This window comes from Acinonyx jubatus, chromosome E3 (assembly GCF_027475565.1).
Source record: "Acinonyx jubatus isolate Ajub_Pintada_27869175 chromosome E3, VMU_Ajub_asm_v1.0, whole genome shotgun sequence".
NCBI lineage: Eukaryota > Metazoa > Chordata > Mammalia > Carnivora > Felidae > Acinonyx > Acinonyx jubatus.
This window is the reverse complement of record NC_069398.1, coordinates 32,929,472-32,946,321: the sequence shown is the minus strand read 5'-3', so window position 1 is coordinate 32,946,321 and position 16,850 is coordinate 32,929,472. Positions and strand designations below refer to the sequence as shown.

At 59.6% G+C, this 16,850-nt stretch overlaps 1 protein-coding gene across 2 annotated transcripts in view; it reads left to right on the top strand.

The window, feature by feature from the left end:
• The window catches only part of SDK1 (sidekick cell adhesion molecule 1), a 553,308-nt gene that overhangs the window by 472,230 nt on the left and 64,228 nt on the right, over positions 1–16,850 (top strand). For both annotated transcript variants that reach the window (XM_053213474.1, XM_053213475.1), the window contains 3 exons: positions 5,748–5,851; positions 8,046–8,116; positions 15,615–15,750. In XM_053213474.1, coding sequence (XP_053069449.1) covers positions 5,748–5,851; positions 8,046–8,116; positions 15,615–15,750 — 311 coding nt within the window. The remainder of the gene's footprint in view (positions 1–5,747; positions 5,852–8,045; positions 8,117–15,614; positions 15,751–16,850) is intronic.

The following is a 16,850-nucleotide window of genomic DNA, read 5'->3' as shown; positions in this document are numbered from 1 at the left end:
CTGTGGCGCTGGCCACGGTCACTTTCCATGAAGCTCACATCTGGCCACGAGGGGGCCGCTGAGGAACACGTCCCACGGGCTCCCAGGGTTCCAGGAGCCCGGCCAGCCCCTCTCGGGAGGGCAGAGGAGGGCCAGATGCTATTTCCCAGGCTGGCCGTCATTCAGACCCAACACCGTGTCCTCGGCGCCCCCGCACCCTGGTTCTGGGCACCGTCCTGGGAGATTTCGCACGTTTCTCATCAGACCCGCACGGTGGACCGGTGGGGGGAGACCGCCGTCCCCATTCTATGCATGAGAGCCAGGGTCTGAAGAGTCGTTCTTGCCTGCGGCCCCAGCATCTGCCATGGCGTCCTGACCCGCCCTCTCTGCCAGGCCGCGGGGCTCAGCTCCCGCCCTTGGCCGAACCCGAGCGGAGGGAAAGCAGCCAGGGTGGGGGCTCCTGCGGCAGTCTCGACCCTCACCCCCCCCCCCCCCGCCCTGGAGGGACAGTGCAGGCTGCAGGGCGCCGTGGGGGCTGGAGCGTGGCTCCGTCACCGCCTCCAGCAGGTGGCAACAGCAAGGCCTGGAGAGAAGGGTTTGGGGAGCGAGCACATGACCGAGGTGGCGTGTGATGCGCACGTGGGCGTGGTCAGCACTGGGGCGTCACAGGAAGGCAGAGACCGAGGCCTCAGTTGTCCAGGTGCAGGTGCCACGCGGGCGGTCTTGGGCAGCTCCTCAGTGCTCCCCTTTCGTGCTGTTGTGTGGCTGCGAGTGGCACGCGGGTCCCGGCAGCGCTGGGCCCGGACAGTGGTGGGGAGCGTGTGTCCTCCCCGCACATCCATGAGCTGCCCCGAGCAGGTGGCACGGGTCTCCCAGCATCTCTGTCGTGGCCCCCAGACGTAATGTCCCCTTTGCAGACGGCCTTCAGGGCGGGTTGCAGTATGAGAAGGAGGGCAGCTCGTCAGCTTACAGCTCCAGCTGCCGGGGACCCAAATGATATTCGTGGCCCAGTGACACCCCGCCCCCCCGTCACATGATGCAGGCAGCACCAGATCAGTCCGGAAGGGAGGATGAACAGCCCCCAGCACCAGGGGTGTGTCCGGCGGGGCCCGAGGCACAGCCTGGCCCCCCACGGAAGGGTCGGCGGTGGCTCAGACGTGCGCGTTGGCGAGCTGGTGTCTAGAAAACTAGATACAGTTACAGCTGTGATTACACTTTTCATCGTAGGAAGAGCAGGCGGGAGTGGCATCCGTGTGGTGCTCACCTCTGGGACCTCGTCTGAAGGCTTCAGACCGTCAGGGCTCCCACGGGGTCTTCCTCGCCGCGGTCACTATCAAAGCCGCTGTCGTTGCCACTGTCGTCCCCACGCCAGACGGCATTCTGTCCTTCTCGGGGCTCCGCACGGTGTCCATCGCAGGCCCGCAGGCGTCCAGACCACACTTGGCAGATGAGGAAGCAGAGGCGGAGACACAAGCTGCGCTTCTCGGCATGAGAGAGAGAGAGGCCCTCGGGGCCCTTCAGCTCTGGTGCCAGCTGGGTCTGTAGCTCCAAGCTCACGGCCGCAGACTGTGCCACTAATGCACGAGGGCCTGCGGTTGGTGTCTTATCACCCAGGCGCCGAGCCCGCAAAGTCCGCCGAGCCCGGCAGCGCCGGGGCCTTGGGAAGGTCCGCCGCACAGGCTCGCTGGGCCTCGTTGCCTCATGTGTGAAAGACAGAGACAGAGGGATGACCTCGCTGTTCCTTTCAGCTCTGCGACCCCAAGATTTGCCTCCATTAGTCCCCAGCAGTCCCACTCCGTCCCCCACTTCTGCCAGCACCCCACTTACCCTTGGAGTGACAGCCCCAGAACCCGAGAGGCGCAGCTCTCAGCCCCTCGGAGGACAGCATCCTAGCTGCCCCCCTCCCAGGGCCCTGAGTCCCCCCGAGGGTCGGGAGGGCGCGGCCGAGCCAGCCCAGCTTGCTGCGCTGGTGCTCGGCTTAATTAGAATGTGCTTGCGGATAAAAACGACCCCACCTCCATGTGTGACCATCCCGGAGAAAGGGGGAAGGTAAAATCCACCGGCCTTTCCTGTCAGGGAATCTCCTGAAATCAAACAGACCAATGGTGTGCACAGGACTTCGTGTTGGAGAGGAGGGGGCCCGTGTTTCCGGACAGTTGGACTTGCCGTGGGAGAAGCGGTCATCAGCCCCCAAAAGGGCCCCCTCCGCCCGTCAGCAGAAACAAGCCACCGGCCCCCTTCCCGCGAGAGCAGTGCTCTGTGCGGCCCCGTGGCACGTGTTCTCGTAGCTACATTTTCCTTCCTTTTTTTACATTCTTTTGACATGTTACTTGTGCCGATCGCATGAAATCCGCTAATGACCAGAAGACCTGAAAGTCTCAACAAAAGTTCTAAGCAAAAAGTTTAACCGTCTGCATCGAGGGGCCGTCCCCACATGTAGAGGACGTGGCTCTGGAGCAGGAGGGGTGGCGCCGGGCTGAGGGACATACCGAGGCAGCGTCGGTCCCTGGTGGGTGACTGCCACCCACAGAAATGCAGTTCCGTCCAGGAGGAGAAGGTCCGCGGGACACACGGGCATTCTGGATGTCACTAGGGTGGGATGGTGGCAACGTGAGCTCAGGCGATGGCTGCGTATCCAGTGATAATGCGTCCTGCCATCCCTCTGCACATCCCCACGGGGACACCGTGGACCCGGCCCAAACTACCACGACCAGAGGGGATTAGGGTGTGAAGCACCAGGGATTCCGCTAAAGTCAGTGCGCTGGCCTCATGTCCACTGCGTTCTTGGTCTGCTCGTCCTCGTCGTCCTCCTCCTCCTCTTTGCCCTCCTCTTCCTCCTCCTCCTCCTTCTGTGTGATCTTTAAAACTAAAGCCATGTGAGAAGTCAGGTAAATTTGGCCAAGTATATTATCCAGGGGTTCGATATTCCTTGCTCTCTGTGATGCAAATCATGAGTTCTTAATAGGTGTTTTCAGTACCTTACAGGTAGTATTAAGTACAGAGAGGCAGTGGTAGGTGACGTCTAAACTCCTCAGGACTCGTGCTTCATTATTACAACCGAAATGGATGAATGAATCTCGGGAGCTCCTTCTGTGTGTGAGACGCTGCCTCTAGGTCGGTGGAAGGAACCCGGACTGTAAGCCGCGTCCCCCGCCCCCACCCAAGCGCTTAAATATAACACGCCGAGTAACGTAAGCTCTGCATACGGTGACAAGGGGCATTTCCAGAGCATCTCCCGCGTGCCGGACGCCGCGCTGATGGTTACACGCGTTCAACCCTCCCAGGGCGCTTTGGAGATAACTATTTCATTCCTATCCATTCATTCTTCCACTCATAGACGTTCACTGAGCGCCTCCTAGGTGCCAGGCCTTGTTCTTGGTGCTGGGGGCACAGCAGTAAATGAGGCCAACTCGGTCCTTGTCCCCACGGAGTCCTGAAGGTGGAGGAGGCAGACGGTGGTCAAGGAAGAAACGGCTAATGACAGATCACGGTGGGGGAGATGAGGAGACAGATGGGCACTGAGCACGGTGGGACGGGCTCTTCCTGGGGCCACGTATGCTGGTACCAGAGGGCGGTGATGATAAGGAGAACAGCCTGTATTTGGTGAGCACGCACCGGGTGCCAGAGTCTCTTCCACGTGCTTCTTCTGAGTGTGATCCACACGCCCACCTCACGACCTGGGCGCCCCTGTGGCATGTCACCCTGCCCAAGGTTACAACGGGTTAGAGTGCACGCAGTTTGGCTCCAGAGTGCACGCTCCTGGCAGCTGGCCCTCCACCGCCCTCTAGTCCAAGAAGGAGAAGCTAATCCAAACATGGGGGCCTCCGGTGAGTGAGGCAGGAAACAGGAGAAAAGCTCACGGTTGTCACCAGAATTCAATGAAATAGCTCCTAGGAAGCTAAGAACAGATGGGAAGTTACTTGTTTATTTTAACTTAATAGAGGAGATCTCCCCCAGAATCCAGGAGCAAAGATCATTCTTAAGGGTGGCACTTTAGAAGCACCCCCGGGATTGGGGCGCCAGGGTGCCTCAGTCGGTTAAGCATCCCATTCTGGCTCCGGTCATGATCTCGCGTTCATGGGTTCAGTCCCCGCGTCGGGCTCTGTGCCGACAGCCCAGAGCCTGGAGCCTGCTTCTCCCTCTCTGTCTCCCTCTCTCTCTGCCCCTCCCCTGCCCAGTCTATACCTCTGTCTCTCAAAGAAATAAAACAAAACCTTAAAAGTAAAGGAGCACCCCCAGGACAGCCGGGGCCACAGCAGGGTCGCCTGCCACTTTTCCAGCTGTGGAACCAGGGTGCAGAGAGGCCGGGAGACAGGCCTGCAGTCGCGGACCAGCCACAGCAGGGCGAGGCCCCGTCTCGGCGGGGCTTGAAGGAAGAGTGTCCTGTGCCGGCCGACAGAAGCAGTGTCATCCCGTCCCACCATCTTCAGCGGGAGAGCAACGTGAAAACAGGGCTAGAGGAAGACTCTTCTGACCGTGGGTCCAACAGTAGTTACATCGCAGAAAAAGCAGAATCCTTCCTCTAGGCATCATTACCCAGACCCCACTTGCGAGCCGCACGGAAGTGGGGCCGCTGTTGGCTGACGCAGGGGGTGTGGGGACCCCGGTCTCCGAGAGGGCCCCTTGGAGCCTCCCAGGCTCCACGGGGCTTGGTTTGAAGCCCATAGGTTTCTAGGCTGGCCTGGGAGGGAGGACAGTGGACTGGCTCAGAGGCGGTGAGGGCTTTGCCTGCTAGTAGCGGAGGAAGTGGGCCACACCTCCCCTCCTGAGGGACCGGAGGGGCAGAGCCCAGGGTCACGCTACTCTCCAGGTCTGGGAGACGGACACCAGGGCGTCCACAGGAGCAGTCCAGCTGAGGACCAGACGAAGACAGTGTCCTCTGCACAGAAGTTTGTCCTGAGTCCTAGTCTTGGGTGACGTACGGAGCTCAGCACACCAGCCCCGTCAGCACGGAACTGCTCGATGTGGGGGAAGGAAAGGAGGAAAGAAAGGACGGTGGTGGTCCAGAGGTGGCAGCCAGCAGTGTGCCGTAAATCCTTGCCGGGGGCTGGGAGGGGACGTTTCCCCGCCTTGGACAGTTGGCATTATCTCGGTCTTAGGTACAGTGGACGGGGTGGCCTCATGACAAGGTCTTCCTCCAGCCCTGACCGGGCCATTTACAGCCCTCTGGCAGCAGGCAAGGGACTTAACAGGACTGGGCCTCTATTTACCCATCCTTGAAACGGGAATCACCACGAATGTGCCCCACAGGGCTGCCGTGCAGTTAACCGGGGCGAAGCTGGTGCCGCGTCCGGCTGCATAAACAGGGATGAGGGGCGGGGGGGGGGGGGGGGGCCCCGGCCAGCGCCGACCTGCACAAAGGAACACATACGGGTGAGCAAGGACGTGGTTAGGAGGACCGGTTTCACGCTCTGAATGGTGTGAGGGATGTGGTAATTAGCTCCTCCTGAAGAATTTCAAGTCCCTCAGAGAGCATTGGTTTCCTCTGCAGGAGAGGGTCTAATTATAGGAGGAGGTGGTTCCCCCCCTCCCCCCCGGAGGAGCCCAAAGCAAAACCGCCTTCCCGGCCAGGGAGTTCCGGGCTCCCCTCCTGTCTGGAAATCCCTCCCAGACAGACAGAGCTGGCGGTCTGAGGGCCCCTCCCTGGGCAGGACTGACTCCCTGGTCCCCGGCGCGTCTTGCTCCAGCTGCCCACTCACTCCGGCCGGAGCCCCGGGGCAGGGGGCAGAGGGGAAGGGCTCAGGACTCAGCCTTCTTCCGTGTTTCAGGCTGAGGCCCTTCACTTCCTACAAGCTGCGCCTGAAAGCCACCAATGACATCGGGGACAGTGACTTCAGTGCGGAGACGGACGCCGTCACCACGCTGCAAGACGGTGAGCCGGCCGGGCCCCCGGCGGGTGCGGACGCTGGCCCCTTCCCGGCTGCCACCTTTGGGCACCAAGACACGGGCTTGCAGAGAGAGGCCCTGCTTTCATCTGGAGCCAGGAAGGGGTCACCCACGGGAGGGAGGGCGGTGGCGCGAGCAGTAGAATTCAGTCAGCAACATGCGGCTCCCAGCTCTCCGTACAGCCTGTGGCCGTGAAGCCAACTTCAAGGGCTTCCAGATGGAACGGGGGTTTCTTTGATTGGCTTCCAAACCTCTTCGACCCATCAGCAACCCAGAAATTGAATAATTTATGGAGTCATTAAAAATAAATGTCAAAGGGCGGCTGGGTTTTCGGAGGTGTCCCCATGTTTTTCTCATCCACAAACCACTCCCCAGTCTTGCCATTTGGCAAAAGCATACCGGTAAGCCATGGAGGATGGGGGCGAGGTCCCCTAAAAGCTCCAGGCGGTCTTGACCCGCTCCCTCCCACCTTGGAGGAGCGGGGCTGAAGAGCTGGTGTGATTTTGTGTGCGGATCCCACCGGGCCCGGGCCAGAGCCGCGGCATCGGTGTAGGTCCCGCCGGGGGCACCGCCCCCGCAGTCAGGCCCGCTTTCAGTGCTGCAGCCCTCGTCCCAGGCCGCAAGCCTGAGCCCTCCGCTCGCCCAGCAGCAGCGCTGGGTTCCTTCCCAGAGTTTCTGTCTTCCTCTTTTATGGCCTGGGAGCTTAGCTTCACCGGCATGCGGCCTCGGCGCCCTGGAGGACCGGCAGAGGCATTCCGGGACCCTTCCGGAAGCACGCCCAGGGGGCCCACGGCCTGAACAGGCCCCTCAAAGAGCTGGTCATCTCTCTGGCTCCTATTTTAATCTTACGTTTAACACAACTCAGGTGCTATTTGAGACGAAGCATTAATTCTTGGCAAAAAGAAGCAAATAGAACAAGCTGATTTTGTAGGGAGTCTCAGGAAACTGCAAGCCAGTGAGCAGGACCCCGCGGCCTCCCTTACGGGGCTCAGTCAGAACTGGCCTGTTCTGAAAAGAAAAAAACATTCAGGGGCCTCTTCCAGGCTCCCGAAGGCCTGTCTCAGTCCTTTGATATTTAAATCGTTTCTTTTGCGGCACCTGTCCTGTTGTCTTCCTCTTCTGAGATTCCCGGTTTTCTCTTTGCATTTGGTTCACATTGTGTTTGCACTGTATCGTCTCCAGAACCGCGGATCTGCTGAGACTCTCAGACTCGAGGGCGTGGGAGCCCTGGGCCAGGGGCGGGGGTTTTCAACGTGTGGATGGTTTGCTGAGAAACGTTTTCTTACTGTGGTGGTTGGGCTGTTGAGCCCCCCTCCCCCCCCCGAAATTGTAATCGGGTGTGATCCAGAAAGCTGGATGAGGGTCACCACCGACTTAAGACAGACCAGCAAGAGGCCAGAGAGCAGGGTGGAGAGAGCTCCCCAGAAGGCAGGATGGGGGGCTGGAGGTGTGGCTGATGTCCCAGGGGCGGGGTGCCCCGGCAGGTACAGAGCAGGCTCACAGAGCAGGTGACCCGGGGACCAAGATTTGGCTAGTCACGTGGGACGGGGTGGGGAGAACAGCCTAAATCATTCCAGTCAGTGACCATTCGTGAACACTTAATGCATGGCCTCAGGATCTCACAGCGGTGGACATGGCGGACAGCTGCAGGGTTTTAGTTCCCAGCGTGTAGGGCCACGTCCACGGGCAGACGACCCTCAGCCACTAGCAGTCACACCCCTCTGTGACAGTCACATTCGCGCGTGAGCACGGGAGCACTCTGGCCTGGCCCGATCTTTTGTCCTGTTCAGAGCCACTCTGACCTACGCACCTCAAAAAATTGATGGCTCTCCCCGAGGGAGGTGTTGTGGGCCCCTGAGAAGATGTGGAACCAGCAGGAAGGCTCCCCGGGCAGGGTTCCCAAGGAAGAGAGCCTCACGCGCCCTGCGTCTCTGTGTGGGTCCGTCTGGGGGGTAAGGGCAGGGCACTATCCGGTCCCTTCTTTCCCGTTTGCAGTTGGGCGGGGAAGGGCATCCACAGGGAAGGGAGGGAGGTGGGGCTGCTGGCTGGCCCGCTTCCCAAGCCCCGGCCAGGCCCCGGCCCTGCATCCTCACCAGCACCAGGAGAGGGCTGGCTCCCGGACGGTGGCCAAGTACAGCCCGGACCAGCTAACCCTGGCTTTCTTCTTTCTTGGATTCCAGTTCCAGGAGAGCCTCCCAGTTCCGTCTCGGTGACACCGCACACGACCTCCTCCGTTCTGATCCAGTGGCAGGTAAGGGCCAGGGAATCACAGGGTATTTCCTACGCCACTGTCGGAGGCCCGGGCGCCTCGTCAGGGTCGCCGGTCAGAGGAAACAGCCTGGTTGGCGTGCAGACGGGGCCGCTGTGCACGGGGCTCCCTGATGGCCACGCGTGTGGGAATGTGCTTGAACGCAGCTCACCGGGGAGGGCCAGCAGGACGGCAGGGCTGGTGCCCAGCGTCAGGGCGGAATGTTCCAGGCATCTGGAGAAGGGTGGCCCAGCGAGGCCTCCATGGCACGTACAGAACTGGGTGGCGTCCTACAGGGCAGTGAAACCATAGCCTGTGGAGGTGTCTTTTCTACAAGAATCACTTGCAACCAGACAAGATACCCGCGGGGAGTCCTCCCTACTCCCAGGTCTGAATCTTCAGTGAGCAGTGAGTCAAATGAAGGCACGCTATCCTACATAATCAAATAATCTGGGGCTGCTAAACAGCGCTGTATTAGGACATAGAAAGGACACTGTGCCCTCTCTATGCCAAATTGGAAGATTTCGGTGCTTTTGCTAACAATACCATGCATCGAGAACAAAAATAACAGGGGCAGAAGTGCCGAGGAACCAACCAGGTCTGAGGGAGAGGGCTCACCAGGCAAGGGGTCGGGTTCACGAGCCGGGCTGGAGCCGGGCCGGGCAGGGGCCCAGGGCAGTGGTGAGCACATCGTGGGGGCTCTGGCCAACGAGGAGGTTCCTGAGGCCAGAATGGGGCAGCTGTCCTGAGGAGGGGGAGGGCAGTGCCTGGAGCCGGGGGTCGTGGGGTCGGGAGGTGGGGCCCGGTGCCCTGGTCTGTGTTCATGGCCGCAGTGAGGTGAGGTCTGCCTCCGACCGGTGGGCCGCAGAGGGGGTCTGTGCGGCGTGGGCTTCTTCCTTGAGGGGACCGTCCGGGAGAGTGCCGGCAGGAGAAGAGGGGCCGGTGTGAGGGTCTGGAGGTGAAGGCACCCAGGTGACGCCGGAACCGAGAGGAGGCCATGGTCTGGGTGTGGCCCTGGAGAGAGAGAGGCCGTGCCTTGCTGGGGGCAGAGGCTGGCACGAAGGGAGGGCTGGAAGGGATTCCTTTGGAAAGGGTGGAGATGAAGGGCAGGGGTGGGGAGGGAGAGGGGAAATGCAGAGGTGACCTTTGGGGAACCTGTCCTAAGTGGACGGCCTCCAGCAGCCGGGACAGGGCATGCTGGAGCCCAGTAAGGAGCAAGAGGGAGAGAAGCACCGAGTCGGGAGGCCCCGGAACACCAGGGTCGGGGGTGGGCGCCAGCCGCGAGGGGGCTTCCCGAACTCTCGGGTGGTGGCTCCTGACCGCCGAAGGTTCCCGCTGCCTCCCCACATGCGGCCACTCGGCACCACCCACGTGCACGTTGGCCACGACTGAGGAGTACAGCCGGGAGACCCATGCAGGCGGAACTTGGCAAGCCTCTCTCCCCGGACGAGAGCCGGACTTCCATAGCCCGGGTTCCAGTAAGCACGTGGTAGTCTCCAGGGATTGACAGAGTGGCTGTGGGCCCTTCTTCACTCTCTGCTGCTAAGTGACACCTCCCAGGGGTGAGGGAACCCTTAAAGGTGATCAGGAGATAGTTCCAGACGTCCTCCGGTGAAAGTGGAAATTGGCCGCCGCGGCATTCTGTAGTTTCCGGCCTCACCGGAGGGCCTGCCTCTGGGAAGCTGCTTCCCTGGACCGCATCACGGAGCCCCGGCTAAGTGACAAAGGACTCTGGTCTGCAGACCCCAGTTCACGGGGGGACCGCCGTGACCCCGACAGGCGTCTCTGGCTCCAGGCCTCTCCTCTGTAACACTGGGAGGTCAAAGGTGACCTCCGAGGTCTCTGACGCGAGCCCCGTTAGGTGTCCACACGTCTGGCTGCAGCAGGGCCTTTCGTGGGTGGGGGGAGACGTTCAGAATGGCAACGCAAGGTCCCGGGAGCTTCTGTGTCCCACTCTCCACTAACTCAGTCAGCCAAAAGATGGGTCTTGTCTACTGTGCTAAATTCTACCAGAAAATGAGCTTGTTCTTTGTAGACGCGCCATTTGGCTTGCCAGGCGCTAGGTGGGCTCCTTTACGATCGAGGCTGCGCTGAGGCTTGGGGTGCACCCTCACCTCCACACAGCGGCTGTTGGCCCCCCGTCCTGCCCCCCACCCCACCCCCGAGTGCGCGGGGCTCCGCGCCCCTCGGTTGCGGTTGGACGGCTCCGTGGATGGTGGGTAGCTGCACCAAAGGAACTTGGCATGTGTGGCCATCGGCTGTCCCTGTTCAGAGCCCAGTAGAACAAACTAATTGCCAGGAGCCCAGAGCAGGAGGTGGTCAATACGATGTATTGTAGAAATAAATGCCTGTCAACTGCCAGGCAATTGAAGTATAATTAAAATTATGAGTAATTTACTAAATTAGAGCGAAGAGAACAAAGAGACTCCGTTTAAATATAGATTTGCATTCCAAATGAAACTTTTCACCTGTAAACCCTTTTTTTCCCCCAGTAATTTGTTTAAAAATGCAAACGCCGCCTGTAATTTCAAGGCTGCTGGCCCACTTGAGTGGCCCCTGTGTCGAATCTGTCAGGTTTGATTTTTTCTGGTAGGATAATCGATCTCTGCCTTTCATGGGGTCCAGTGCTGTTTGAAATCTAAGGATTTGAGCGTCTATTCTAGACAGCGATGGTATTGTGTCCACACCGAGTGCAGCTCAGAATAGACACGCTTCTGAATCGGTCGCAGCACTCAGGCTGGCTGTTCAGAAATTTCCGGGGGCTCCTGCAGTCTGTCACTCAAATGCGGTTGGCTTTGTGTGGCCGCAGACTTCTCTAAGTGGAGGTTGAGGCCATTTTTGAGCAGAAAAACACCCTCTTAGGCCATAGATCATATCGTGCACGTTGGACTCAGCACAGGGTGGACTCGGTGCTGGAACAGGCGCCTTCCTAAGAGGACGGTGAGCCCGCCTGGACAGCGGGCAGTGGGGCCTCCTCAGGACGTATCTTGGCTTTGTTCCTTTTCTCCATCACCTGCAGAGGACCGGTTCCTGCATAGGGTGCTGAGCACTCAGGGGTGGACAAGACCGAGTCAAGACCTCGAGGACCTTCTGTTTACCGGGCTGAGCCCTACGACGCATTCGTGGGAAGACGTGGAGGGGGGCAATCGGCCCTCGTCAGGGGGGCCGGGAGGGGGCTTCTGGCTGTGTCTTGCAGGATGAACGCTCCCTGGCCCCCACCCCAGGTAGAAAGCAGAGGGATGGGCATCCGGGCATCACGCACAGACAGAGCAAAGGCTCAGAGGTGTGACAGCCACCGGGACTCAGCACCAGGCTTCAAAGGGAGGCGTGTCAGAACCAGGTTTTCTAGGGCCTCCTGGGCCCAAGCGTCTCCCAGACAGGCGGCCAGTCCAGGATGAAACTAACCATCGATGGGGTCATCTGGGACGTCAGCAAACCCCGCTCGCTCCCACAGGCACGGAGCGAGCACCTGCTGTGACCAGAGCCTGCCACAGGTGCAGCGGGGAAATAGAAAAGAAAAGACGCAGACGTGGCCTTGCCTCCAGTCCGCATGGAATTGCAAACTACAGGCATGGTGTGGTCAGGGCCGAGGGCTGGAAAAGCAGGTCTGTGGCTGAAAGGGAACCTTCTGGCCAGAGTCACAGGAGGCTCTACACAGTCTAGCCAGGCTGCCACCTGCTAGGGATATGGGACTGAGCCTGGGAGGTTGAGCAACTGGCCCAGGCCCACACTGCTAGGAGCCAAGACTCCATTCCAGAGCCTGAACTCAGCCCATGGCTTCTGGAACTTTCTGTGAGTCGCATGGAGCTGCCCTACAGATGCCTCCCAGGACATCCAGAGTCGTAGAGGCCTCTTTCACAAATGACAGACGGGTTTACTCCAGACTCCAGGAATAGAAAATGTGGATAAACCCATTTCAGCATCCCATGCGGCAGACCCCGGAGTCTCCATGGAGCCTGCCCTTTGTGGGGCCAGGACCTGTTGCAGCCTTAAGGAGGCCACCCTCCGGGCTGCATGGTCACCTGTCCCCTCCCCAAGCCCAGATGGCTCCTGCAGGGAGGGCCGCGCCAGGGCATTTCGGGAGCAGCCGCCATTGAGTCTGTTGCCACACGTGGGTCCTGCCCGGTCGCGGGTAGCGGCTGTGCCTGTGGGACGTGGGCTTGGCTCCCTCTCCTCGCACCTGGAGACCACCCTCTCCTCCTCGGCTAGAAATGCTCGTGCGCCCAGGATGAGTGGCCTCGGCCCTTCCCCTCCTCCCTCCAGCCTGGGATGTGTGTGGACACAGATGCCGTGGGCGGGGTATTTGCTGCCTGTTGGAGAACCCCCTTTGGGCCCCAGGGAGGACACTTATTTTCCCGAACTCCCAACTTCCTGCTCGTTGATAATTGTGGCAAGTGAAAGCCAGTCTCCCTAAACCCCGGCTTCTCTCTCCATGAAAAGCGAATTACCCTCAAGCAATTGTGCCTCTGGCCTGTGCACCTGCACAGTCAGGTCCTGGGGCCTTTGCAGCCTTCCTGCAGAGGTCAGAGGTCAGATTACCCCTGCAGCTGTCAGCTGTCACTGTCACACTGGGGCTGTGAGGGAGGCAGCCTGCATGTGAATTAACGCGAGCTTTTCTCGTGTTCAAAAACATCCTGAATATACCGGGCACGCCGTGTCCCTCTGGTACCAGCCTGCGTGTATGCCGTGGCTAGCTACATCATTATGAGTTACGTGAGCTATGCCGTTGGAGAGTCTGGACAACAGGATACTGCATCTTCCAAATCTGCCTGGTTTCTTTGGGTTGTGGGTAGCAAGGGTTGAAATAGAACAGGATTATCAGAGCATCCAAATCCCTCTGGTCCCTGGGTTCAGACAGTAAGAATTGCATTGAGAGAGTTCGGGGGCAAGGATGTGCTAATGTCCTGTGGCTGCCGCAACATGTTACTCCACCCCGCATGCTTCGAATGACAGAAACGAATTCTCACACAGTTCTGACGGCCAGAGGGCCAAAGCCAAGGCGTCAGCTTCCTTCCTGGCTTCCAGTTGCTGCCGACACCTCTGGCGGTCCTTAGCTTGTAGATGCACCAATGCGTTTCTGGATCCAGTTCTGAAGCGTGTGTGTGGAGGCTTCCCCACGTCATCAAGCAATTCTCCAACACCGGCAGGGTGTCTGGAATTGAACTTGATTCTACCTGGAGAGAGCATCAGGTCCCACGAGATAAGGGCTCGGTCGCACAAGGCTATCCCCCACTTCCGAGGCCAGTCACGAGTGCCAGGTGATCGTCTGTGCTTCTGACCGGTCGGCTTTCAGTCAGGTTCCCACAGCCCTCTCCTCGGGTTTGACTAGAGCAGCTCCCAGAACTCAGAGAAGCATTTTACTTATGAGCTGCCAGTTTATTGTGAAAGGGTAGAGCTCAGGAACAGCCAGGTGGGAGAGGTGCCAAGGGCCAGGCGTCGGGGAGGGCACGGAGCTCCCAGGCTCTCTCCACATGCTCCCCCTCCCCAAATCTTAGCATGTTTACTGACTCAGGAGCTCTCCGAACCCCATCTTCTAGGGTTTTATGGAGGCTTCATTACATAGTCGCCATTGGTGACTGATTGAACCTCCGGTCCCTCTCCCTTCCCCAGAAGTCGGGGGGAAAGGTCCCCCCTGCTCCCCCCGGAAAGTTCCCACCCTCTGATCACACTTCCCTGGGTGAGGTCCAAGTGTCACCTCATTCCCATGAGGTGTCACAAAAGACACCTCTGTCGCTCTGGACAAAGACATGTATATGAGAAGCAGATTTTGTCCTTCTGAAGGAACAAACATTTTTCTTCAGGGTCACAATATCACAGCACACTACTCCAGTCTCTGCTTCCTTGCACACACGAGGCTCTCCCTGTGTGTCCAAATTTCTCTCCTCTTATAAGGACCTTTGTGTCATCTCAGTATTTATCAAATGATTGCTGGATTCTAAATTGCTTCCTAAAATATGGTTTGTCTTCACCTTTACCGAGTAGATAATGTTGAACGCTCAGGCTCCCTGTGTGAATTAACCATCGTAATACCTGTTCATCAGTCCAAAGTGCACGATTACATCTGCAAGCAGTTTTGCTGCCAGTGACCTTCAGGCTTGAAGGTCGTCTTGTTGTCTTTGGGTATCACTGAAAAGACCCAGAGATACTTTGTTTTGGGGTTTGGGGGGACTGGTAGCCTTAGCTTGTATCTGTAGGACTCAGGACTACATATCTGCAAACATTTGTGTAGGGTAGATTTCTAAGAGCGTAATCGCTGGATTAAAAAGCAAGTGCATTGAAAACTTTGATAAATAAAGCCAAATTGCCCTCCAAAAAAGAAACCAGTCATTGGATTGGGGCCCTCCCTACTGCAATATGACCTCCTTTTACCTTCACCATCTTCAGAGACCCTATTTCCAAAGAAAGCGGCATCCACAGGTAGTGGGGGTTAGGATACCAACGTGTCTTTCTGGGGGACACAGTTCAACCCACCACAACAATGGGGTTTTCTTACAACAAAGCTGTGGCCTCTACTCTGGGACCAGGACAGTGTTTCCTGAGGCGCTGGTGACATAGACAGTGCCTGTGTAGGGGTCACAGGGAATCGCCCTGCATCCCTGTCCCCAGACAGACTTCGTGACCCTGCAGCCAGGGGTCCTGGGGTGCCCTTTGTCCATCTGTCTGGCCACAGCTTGGGTGGTTCTTGTCCTTATCTGCTGAGTATCCCAGAGGAGACACCAGAAGCAGAGCCCCTGGCCCCCTGGCTGGCATGTGGCTGCTACAGCCATCCCCATACTCGTTAATTGACAGAAAGTGATGGGAGGGAGAATGTGGGCTGGGCCTTGGCTGAGAAGCGGATCCCAGTGCGGGTGAAATTCTGAGCCCAGGGCCTGTCTTACCGCCATTCATATTCCACGGGGTGTCTGAAGGGCGATGGGCACCCAGCCTACCCTGGGCCCGTCACATGCCAGCAGACGCCAGGGGGGGGGGGGGGGGGACGCCCAGGGGCTCCAGCTTAGGTCTGAGTCAGGGCAGAGTGGGGCTGACCTGGCATGCAGAGCAGCCTGTGGTGGGGGGCAGTGAGGCTGCCACAGCCCAGGTGGCCATCAGGGACAGGGTGGGGTCAGCCCGTGGATGAGGCAGAGCCGGGCTGCATGCATAGTTCTCATGAGTCCCGGGTTCACCAGGCAACGGGCAGCTCCCTCGCCCCTCTGCGACCTGGGCGTGGTCCCCTGCCCACGGGGGCTCCTACAGGCTGCACGCGGGTCACGAGGCCTGGTGCCCACACACCAACACCAGAAAACCTGGGCCCTCAGAGAAGGCTCCACAGCCTGGCCCTCTGCCTCAGAGTCCCCTGTGCTCCTCTGCGTGAATGTGGCACTGGCCCTTTTGTTCGTAAATAACCAAGAGCCGCCTGTTTGAATCAGTGATGCCCCCCCCCCCACCCAGTGCTGTTGGCTGACTCAACTTGAAGCAGAGGTCGCCAGACCCCTCCGGTGGGCTGACCGTGATGTATTTGCAGCCTCCAAGAGATGAGAGCCTGAACGGCCTCCTCCAGGGATACCGGATCTACTACCGGGAGCTGGAGTCCGAGGCCTCCTCAGCCACGGCCTCCAAGACGCTCAAAACGCCCTCGGCTCTACGGGTCGAGCTCACAGGTGAGACGCTTTCCCCTTCCTGGAGGAGGCACCACCGCGTGCTCCCAGGCGGGCAGCGAGGGCCCCGGGAGACCAGTGTGCATGTTTCTGCATGCAAGGCACGGTGGGAAATGCCCTGAAGGGCCAGGGGAGATGCCACTTGCCTCCGGTGAACGCAGCCACTGGGGCGGACGGGTCCCTGCAGCAGCCCCGGCATGCAGAGAGGTGTTGGCCCGTGGAAAACACGGCGGTGGGGGGGGGGGGGGATGGGGGTAACCAGGGAGGCTTCGCAGAGCAGGAGTCCCGGGAGATAGGTTGCCCCGGAGACGGATTTCACCGAGGACACCAGGGAAGGCGTGACTCACAAGGGCCCCTGCAAAGCTAAATGGTCAGGAGGTGGGAAGAGCTGAGGGGCTCCTGGACGGCCTCACCCAAGCCCCTGGTGCGTCAGGCTGGTGGGGTGTGGCCGGGAGGGAGGAGACCTGCCGGGCCCTCTGGGGGTATCGCGCTGCTGGCCGCTGCCCACTGCCCGATGGGGTCCAGTCAGGGAGCTCCCCAGCCTCGGTGCACGCACAGCCCTTGCGTGGAGTGGCGCCTCCTCTCTCCTGGGGCCCATCCGCCTGCTCACCCCTGCTCCCGGTACCCCTGGCTCGGGCTAGGACTTGGATGCAGCAGCGGCAGAGGCAGCTTCTGGAACTTCTGGAAAGGCCGCTGCTCTCTCCCATCCTCCTCTCTCAGAAGGGGGTCAGAAGGCGTCCCTCAGATGGTGTCCCAGAAGGTACTTCTGGCCCCTCAACCTCCTTGTGGCTTCAGAGCATGCCGCTCGGGGACCACATGCCCGCTGTCTGCCACCGACCACCAAGGGGTCGCAGGGCCGCGGACCCACAGCGGCTCGAGGCTGCCCGCCCCAGGCGTGGTGCTGACAGGAAGAAGTGACATTTGTTGCCCAGGCTCTTGGCCACCCCGCCGCCCACCCCACAGGTGTTCCCTGCTGATGGCCAGACAGCGTCCCCCCCCGGGCTTTGTAGCAGATTCGAAACAACAAAATAAAAGGAGCCAGGATGTGGTTGGGTCCTTGGTTTGTGCTCTTGGTTTGTGGCTTGCCGGCCCGCATCAGAGCG